The 9,063-nt window shown below is 58.5% G+C and overlaps 1 protein-coding gene across 1 annotated transcript in view; it reads right to left on the reverse strand.

Moving 5' to 3' along the window:
* GUITHDRAFT_72035 (hypothetical protein) overlaps positions 1-6,113 on the reverse strand; it is a gene marked incomplete at both ends in the record, with an annotated part of 8,228 nt that extends 2,115 nt beyond the window's left edge. The window contains 6 exons of the mRNA XM_005831520.1: positions 59-101; positions 510-649; positions 1,029-2,154; positions 2,362-2,943; positions 3,097-3,437; positions 3,573-6,113. Of these exons, the coding sequence (XP_005831577.1) occupies positions 59-101; positions 510-649; positions 1,029-2,154; positions 2,362-2,943; positions 3,097-3,437; positions 3,573-6,113 (4,773 nt within the window). The remainder of the gene's footprint in view (positions 1-58; positions 102-509; positions 650-1,028; positions 2,155-2,361; positions 2,944-3,096; positions 3,438-3,572) is intronic.
* Positions 6,114-9,063: the final 2,950 nt, after the last annotated feature.

Genomic DNA, 9,063 nt, shown 5'->3' on the forward strand with positions numbered 1-9,063 from the left:
AGGAGGAGGAGGAGGAGGTTTATACAGGCACAAGTTGCTTGGCACTCGCGTCTAGCACGAGCTCGGTGACTTCGAACTTGTGGTCAGGAGTTGAACTCTTGCTGCCGCTCCAGACCTGCGCGGGCTCGTTAACTTGCTACCTCAACATCCATGACAGGCGCCGGTCAAGGGCAGAAGGACAATGAGAGGAAGGAGAAGACGGAGAAGAAGAGAGGAGGGAGGAGAAGAGAGGAGGGAGGAGAAGAGAGGAGGGAGGAGAAGAGAGGAGGGAGGAGAAGAGAGGAGGAGGAGTGAGTGAGTGAGTGAGTGAGTAAGTGAGTGAGTGAGAGAGGTCACGGAGGAGAGGAGGCAAAAGGAAGCAGGAGGAAGAAGAGGTAGTGGTGGTGGTGCTGGTGGTGGTGGAGGACCAGGAGGAGGAGGAGGAGGAGGAGGTGGAGGAGGAGGAGAACGAGGGGCAGCAGATACAGATCTCTTTCTTTCCCTCCCTCACCTTCCTTGCGATCCATGACGATACTGCCTGCATCTTCTCATGGTGCGCCGCTCGCGCGTAGTCCTCCCACATGCTGGCAACGGCCTTCTCGAAGACGGTGATGAAGTCGTAGCAGTAGGTAGTCTCCTTCCCCTTCGCCATCAGCCGCCGAAGCTCGAGCTGCGGGAAGAAGGTGAGAGGAGGAGCAATCGAGGAGGAGAGGTGCACAGCCGATGCAGTGGAGGATAGGGGGAGGGATGGGACAAGAGGAGAGGAGAGGAAAAGAGAGGAGGGTAATTAGTGATCAAGATATAGAACCAGTGATTGTGATAGCGAGACGACGACGAGGAGGAGGATCAGGAGGAGGAGCAGGAGCAGGAGCAGGAAGAGGAGGAGGAGGAGGAGGAGCAGGAAGAGGAGGAGGAGGAGGAGGAGGAGGAGGAGGAGGAGGAGGAGGAGGAGGAGGAGGAGGAGGAGGAGGAGGAGGAGGAGGAGGAGGAAGAGCAGCAGCAGCAGCAGCAGCAGCAGCAGCAGCAGCAGCAGCAGCAGCAGGTCTCACCTGGTCTATAGGAGGGTAGGGAGTAGACAGCTGCTTTCCATCCAGAGGTCCCCCGGCCGGTCGCCCGTCCACCGGCACAGACTTGAAGATGTAGTTGCTGATCCCGATCTCCTGGGAGGACGAGAACACTTCCAGGTACGCGTTCGTCTGCACCTTGTGCCCCGAGGGGTTCACAAGGACGACCCGCAGCCTCGTCGGTTGCATGCCCGGCCCCTCCTGCCCTCCTGCCCCTCCTCCTCCTGCCCCTCCTCCTCTCATGTGCCCCTGTGCGCTGTGCTCCTGTTCCATCAAGGTCAAGGTCACCTCAACCTCGATGACCCCAACTTGTCGCAGGCGGCGGAAGTGACGGTCGGCAACCTCCTGGAGGACCGCGATGGCCTCGTGGCGGGAGAGGAGGAGGTGAGGGAGGACGGCGAGGAACATGTGGTTGCACATTTGCAGCGTGCCGAAACGGTTGTACGCTACCTCCTTCCCTGTGCTCCTTTCGATGTAGCCCTTGGACAGCGCGAGGCTCTCGCAGCTCTCCTGGATCATCTGCTCCAGGTCGTGACGGAGGAACGCGATGCTGTCCTCCGCGTCCGCCATCACCCGGCCCAGCACCATGGAGCGGACGAAGAAGCGCTTCATGTCGGTCCTTGAGCTCTCCCCGTTCTTCTTCTGAGTGGCGATGTAGATCCGGATGTGCCGGTTCGAGACGGGCCCGTCAAGGACGTGGTCCACGTCATAGTTGACGCTCAGCCTGCCGATCTCGATGATGAAGGCCCGGGGGGGGTTCAGGTGCCGGTAGATCAGATCCTCCTGGTAGTCGAGCCGGTCCCTGAACGTGTGGAAGGCGGGGTACCCCCCGTCCGGCCGGAGGATGATAAGGGTGACGCGGGAGATCTTGAGGGAGAGGAGGAGGATCTTGTGGTTCTGGATAAGCAGGGCCACCCGCTCCTGGATCTGCTCATCCTTGCAGGACCTGGTGGACGTGCACAGGATCAGGTTGAGCACGTGGACGGGGTCGTTGAAGTCGATCCCGTTGTCGCTCTGCGTCGAGTCCGGCCCGTCGTCGGAGAGGAACGTCTTGGAGGGGGAGGGGGAGCAGCGCAGGGTGTCGAGACCCTCCTGGCTGCACTCCTCGGGCCTGAACTTGGCCTTGAGGACCTCGAAGAACCGGGCCTCGAGCTCAGTCAGGGAGTAGAAGATCGTGTAGAGGGTGTAGCGGCGGGGATAGTCGGGCTCCGGCAGGGCGTCCGCGTTCCCTCCCCGCTGCCACTTGTTCTTGAACTCTTGCATATCCATGATTGAGTCGCTGAAGCTTCCTCCTGCGAACTTCTGGTCGTGGCCATACTTGGCCCTCCTCCTCGAGCTCTGCGCGGGCTCCTGCGAGCTGGGGCTCTTCTCTCCCCTCCTCGACATGTCCTCGTCCGAGTGGCTGTTGGCCAGCACGCAGCGGTTGCTCGAGCTCGACAGCCATGACTGCCGTTGGAACCACATCTCAGCGCACATCACCTCCTTGCCCGCCGTCGCCGCCTCCTCGAAGATGCAGAGGGACGCGATGGTGTACTGCCTGTGGGAGCGGCGGATGAAGAGCTCCAGCGCCGCCATGCGGATCTCCCGCGGGTACTGAGTGCCAATGAAGGCCGACAGCTCCTCGAAGAGTGACGTCACCGACTCGACCATGGGGGAGAGGTAGTGCCCGAAGCTCTTGTAGCCCTTGACCAGGTCCGTGTCGTTGCTCTTGCCCCACTCCTGCACTATCTGCACCAGCTGCTGCTCCATCACCTCGTGCCTGATCTCGATCGAGGGCGTCACGATCTGCACCAGCAGCTGCCGGGCCTCGAGCGCAACCTTTGAGTACGGCTGACCCCTCAGCTCCTCGAGGTCCCTCAGCACGCGCATGCACTGAGCGTTGGAGGTAGAGAAGCTCGTCCTCACCAGGCTCTCGTCCTTGCGCAGGCTCGACGGCTCTTCCACTCTACCCTCCAGGCTGCACGGGAACGTCGACAAGAAGCTGCGGTCCTCTTTGAGCCAGAACAGCAGCTCCGAGATGAAGGCGCTCTTTGCCTTCACCCCCTCGTTCGACAGGAGCGCCTCGTACACGCGCTCGCACGCAAGCTGCCGCTGCTGCCGGGCCTCGAGTCCCTGCTCCGACTTCGCCTCGATCGTCGCCGCCTTGAGCATCTTCATGATCACCTCCTCTCTTGCATCCAGCATCCCGCTGAAGTTCCCCTCCACCGCCAGGTACTTATGGAGAAAGGGGCTCAGCGTCTGCCACACAAAGAACCCGTGCCCCGAGGCATGGCTCTGGAGGACCTGGATCAGCATCTGGAGCCGCGTGTCGGACTCGTAGGGGGCAAGCTTGTCCAGCAGGAGCCGGGAGCAAGACGCCACGTCAGATTGCAGCGTCATGCTCCCCAGCTTCTGCTGCAGGCCTGCGTCTGCTGAGGAGGAGCCTGCTCCAAAGCCCGACAAGTCCTGTTCGCTGTTGTGGTAGAGGGGAGGAGCGGAGTGGTCGGAGGCGACCGGAAGCATGTCGGGGGACTGGATCTTGGGGTTGACCTCGGAGCTGATGATGTCCTCCATCTCATCGATCACGTGCTTCGGCAGCGCTGCCTTGACCGTGTTGAACGCCTCCTGGATCTGATAGTAAGGGAGATTCGGGTCGTGGAGGGCGCTGGAGATCTGAGCCATGACAGCGGCATGAAGGTCACCCTCCTTCATCGCAGGGTCAGTGTAGCCTGCCATGATCGCCTCTGCCCGCTGCAGCGCTTCCCGCAGCTTCTTGTGGCAGCGGCGCCCGGGAAGGTGAGGAGGGAGGAAGGGAGGGAACGAGCCCTTGAACAGCTCTGCTGTGGTGACCCCTTCCTTGTCGTCAAGGTCTAGCACGGCGATCACGTCTCCAGCCTTCACGTACGACTCTGCATTGGCCACATGCTTCAGAACTCCTGCATGCGTCGCTGAGAGCTGCATGTACATCTTCATGACCTCCATCTCCGCAAACGCCATCCCGGGCTCCACCCTGCGGCCGTCCTCTACCAGGAAGCGGACCAGTTTCCCGGTCGTGCTGGCTCGGAGCTTCGACGGGTCGTTCTCCTTTTCGAAGACGACGGTCTTGTTATCGATCTCCAAACGCAGACCCGTGTTGTCCTCGTCCGTGAAGACCGTGCTCGTCTTGCCGTTGGCGAAAATGAGCAGCCGACCGTCGCTCAGGGGACGTGCGTCGGCGTACACGATGCTGTCGTTGAGCTTCACGGCGAACATGTTGGGGCCAGTGCAAGTCACGACCAGGCAGAACTTGGTGGAGTCCAGGATGAGCTCGATCGGGAAGGTCGTGCAGAGCAGGGAGGGTGGGGGGATCCTGCCGTAGTCGAGCGCTGTGATGGCCTCAGTCCTCAGCTGCTTCAGAGCTGCCAGCGCTTTCACAACAGCTCCGAAGACGATGGCGAGGAACCGCTCGGGCCCGTCCGGCTCCTTGGTGTTGATCATCTTGGTGGCGATCAGGCCGTCGAGCCACTGGGTGTCGATCCTGTTCTCCTTGTAGTCCTCCAGCTCCAGCATCTTGATCAGGTACTGCACTGTAGTGCGGATGGCTCCGTAGATCGTCAGGTCCTGCAGCGCAATGACGAGGTGCTTGCGCGCAGACTCCCTGGTGCTCCCGGAGGAGAAAATGTGCCCGAACTGCGAGTCGGCGAACTCGTGCACGGCCCCTCTACCGAACACTGAGAAGTAGCCCCACACCTGCGGGCTGACCCGGAAGTTCAGCTCCTGTATGGAGCCACTAGTGGGCCTGAAGCCAGCATCCGGATTCTCCGCCGTGATCCTAGCGGCGATCACGTGCCTCTTTGGGGGGTTCCTGTGACTGATATCAAGGTCGATGCAAGAGGTTCCGTGCCTGTCCGGCGCGTTGTAGAGCGTGCGGACGTCAGGGATGCGGTGCAGAGGGATGCCCATCCCAACCAGCAGCATGGCTAGCGGCAGGTTGATGTCGTTGATCATCTCAGTGACTGTGTGCTCGACCTGGAGGCGAGGGTTCATCTCCAGGAAGAAGAACTGGCCGTCTCTGTACAGGTACTCCACGGTCCCCACCCCGACATACCCCACAGCCTTGGCCAGCGACGCTGCCGCTCTCTCCATCTCCATGAAGGCGTTGGGGTCTGCTGCTACGGGAGGGCCCTCCTCGATAATCTTCTGGTGCCGCCGCTGGATAGAGCAGTCTCTTCCGTGCAGTGTAATGACTTCACCATGCTGATCCGCCAGGACCTGAACTTCGATGTGCCTCCCACCGGAGAAGAGACGCATGAGAAAGATCGGAGAGCCGACGACCTCTGCTTGCACCTGTAAGAACGCGTCCTTGATCTCCTCCCTCGACGTGACTTTCCGAATCCCCTTCCCTCCTCCGCCCTCCGAAGCTTTCACCATCAGCGGGTAGCCGACCTTCTCTCCCATTTCCAGCGCTTCCTCCACATTGTGAACGCAGGCTCGATCGTAGATCTCAGCAGGCACATCCGATTCTCCCATGGCCAGAAGCGAAGCCATGTTGAGGCCAGTCCCGCTCCACTCTATACAAGGTACGCCAGCCGACTGAGCGACAATGGTGGAGCCTATCTTGTCTCCGAGCGCGTACATGGCCTTGGCACCGGGCCCGAGGAACACAACGCCTCTCTTGTCCTTTGCCAGGCTGCCAGGAAGGCGAGGGTTCTCCGAGGCATGCCCCCAGCCCGCCCACACTGCGTCGACCTCCTTTCGTTGTGCAATGTCGACGATGAGGTCAACGTTGGCATAGTTGTTGTTGTTCGAACCCTTGGGCACCTCAACAATTTCATCTGCCATCCGTATGAATTCAGCATTCGCTGCGAGATCTTCCGGCGTTGCCATGCACACAAAGCACAAGGCGTCCCCGATACCGAGCTCGGCATACTGCCATTTTCTCAAGGACTGCATGCATTTGACTGCAGCAATGCCATTGTTTGCTATGAGAATTCTAGATATAATCTTGTTCCCTCCATGCCACTCCACATACTCTTGCAAAGAGGACCAGTCCTTGGTGCTACTATCCAGCACCTCAAGCGTCGATGCAGATACGTTCCTTGGCAAGACCATTATGAAGTGGAGCCAAGGCGATCAGGAAGCAAAGGGAGTGCGAGCAGTGGATATGACTGAGAGGCACCAGGGGCTTCAGAGAGGATGAGCGAGGACGCACATCACGCCGGCCCACACATGCTCACCCTGCCCCGCATGCTGCATGCTCCCTGCACCGTCAGTGAAATGGATGAAAACCATGGGGTAGGGGCTGTAAAGCAGGGGGTGGGGGTGTACAAATGATTGTAAAAAGACTCTGAGATGGGGTTATTCCCGACTATGATAAAACGTGGAATACAGGGTGGGTATTGAGATGGGGGGGTGAAGGGTCCAATGATGGGGGTGCTGAGACGAAAGCTGCACAATGAGATAGACGGTCATTGGTAGAGAAGAGTGGGGGTGGTGTAGGTAAAACTAGGGGTGGGGTACAATTTCCTTTTGATGGAGGGGTACTGAATGTTACACGTAGGGGTAGGGTAGTGGAGGAGGGATCGGAGATATAAAGCAAAAGTGTAAAAGATAAAAAGAAACAATAGGCAGTGAATACTGACCAGCAAATACAAGGGAACTTCCCCATTAGTATCTACTGCCTCGCAAAAAAGAAAAAAACTACTAAGTTTGGTTTTCGGAAAAAATCGGAACGAACTCCTTTCAGGGCCGCGGCCCGCGAACGCATTCAAGTGAGTGATGATTCCACTGCTACTCCGAGCGGCAAGTGGCGGCCAGTGAGTGATCCGCTGGCAAACCTCTTACTACTACTGAGCCCAGGCTACCATCACGGTTTCAAAGTTTGGCCTGTCGGCCGTGCCGTGCTACCGTACGGTAGCCTAGTACTGCCGACGGCGCGGCCCGGCCGCGGCGGCCGCAGTGAGCCGCAATGCGCGGCGGCGGCGGCGGCACCTTTGACTTCAGTTCGGAACGGCTGAATGTAACATATTATTTCTCAGTTTGTCAATCGTTTGCCGCCAGGCGGCACTGACACTTGACTTGAACTTTCTTGCCACGGTTCCTTCATACTATTTTCCCTCCTGATCGTCTTGGCAGAAAATGATCTTTACTGGCTCTTAATCCTCGCTGATGGCAGCCGCCATGCAGTTCACGTGCTCTTCCATTAGATCTTGGACGCCACCGTATCCGTAGCTGGCAGTAGTTCTGCCATATACTTGATAGTGCTTCAATTGACATAGGCTGACCTTTTTACCAGTCCGAGGAGTGTGAGTAAAGGATGTTTATGTGAATTTCAATGAATAAGATTATCGGAAAGATTGTTTGGGAAAACTCTATTGATTTAACTACCACCTCCACATATCCTCCGCCCTACAATCTCTCACTGATATTAAAGGTAGTATTGTATAGCCAAACATGTACCTTGGGCTTCCGTTCCATGTTTATACCACACTTGCTCCAATCTTGGAATGAATTTCAATCATTTTCACCCCTTGCAACCATCGTCTGTTCCAATCTTTCAACCTCAAACTTATCTTGTTGATGGTCCGTCAGGCACACGTTGAGTTCGACGAAAAAGTTGCCCCACGCGTCAATGGACCGGCAGCTATCAATTCTCCCAGTCGCGTAGAGGGCGTAAGAGTAGAGGCCGCCAGGCTGGACGCAGCCATCGCCAGAGATTGCTGGGGAGTAAGGAGAGCGTTCGATGAAACTAGAACGGCCCCTTGCTGGCTCGTGTGAGGGGCGTCTGTGCGGGGGAGGAGGCGTTTGACAGTCAGCGGTGCATGTCATAGCTAGAGGCGAGGAGAGAAGATGTCGGGGTAGGAGTGCACGGGCTTTGGGACCGATGGAGAGCAGCCAACAACACAGAGGTGAGCGAGTGAAGAGCGGGGGTGCATAAGAAGGCTCGAAGGTTGGGGACGGGGAACCCTCAACGATTCCTCGGACTTCGTCAGCAGGTCACGAGGGCACTCCCTTCGAAACGTTGCTTTCTGAGGCCAAAATTGATGCACCTCCCTCCTTTGGATACGCCACGTACCAAAGATACAAAAATCACGTTACCCTGGTTGACCCTCTTGCATGGCTGGCATCAGGAGAGTACCGTACGGTAGAGAGACCGGCCGCGGGCGTGGCAGGGTCAGCTTTGACCCTGACCGTGGCTGTACCCGGCGGCGGCGGTGGCCGCCGCCGAAGGAGTGAGACGCATATGGGCACTGTAGGTGTCGGTCGGAAGGCTTCGGAATCCAAACAATCATGATACTACTTCGGAGTACCGTGGCTATCATCCGTACTGGCCGTAGCACGGTACCACCCCCCGCTCAGCCTCCGGCTAGTACGGTATGAGCTCGGAGGACAATCAGGAGAGCCGAGGTGGCATTGTCCGACCGTACCGTACTTCGAGTCATTGAGTAAACTGTCCGATACGGCCCGACGGTCGCACCGTACGGTCCCAGGCTTACCGTACTAGCCGCCGGGCTTCCCGGCGGCGAACGGTTCCGTCGGACTCTGGACGTACTACACGGTGACGCCCTTCAGTGGTAGCCTAGTATTCCGACGGCCCGGGCCGTCGCGAGTCGGATGTCCCGGCCGGGCCCGGCCCGGGGACAGCAGACCCGTACGGTCCCGGGTCCGAGACAGACAGTGCACCCGAGTCTGCACTTCTTTACTCAAAGTTAAGTTAAAAAGCATAAGTTGATCCACGGGGCGCAATGGGATTGAGAGGTAGTACCCGAACCAAACGCGTAGAGGAGGAGGAGGAGGAGGGATGATGATGATGATGATGATGATGATGATGACGACGACGACGACGACGATGATGATGATTATGATGATGAGGAGGAGGATGAGGAGCAGGAGCAGGAGCAGGAGAGGGAGAAGAAGCAGGAGCAGGAGCAGGAGCAGGAGAGGGAGAAGAAGCAGGAGCAGGAGCAGGAGCAGGAGAGGGAGAAGAAGCAGGAGCAGGAGCAGGAGCAGGAGAGGGAGGTGGGAGCGGGGGGGAGCGGGGGAGGAGGAGGAGGAGGAGGAG

This window comes from Guillardia theta (assembly GCF_000315625.1).
Source record: "Guillardia theta CCMP2712 unplaced genomic scaffold GUITHscaffold_39, whole genome shotgun sequence".
NCBI classification, from domain to species: domain Eukaryota; class Cryptophyceae; order Pyrenomonadales; family Geminigeraceae; genus Guillardia; species Guillardia theta.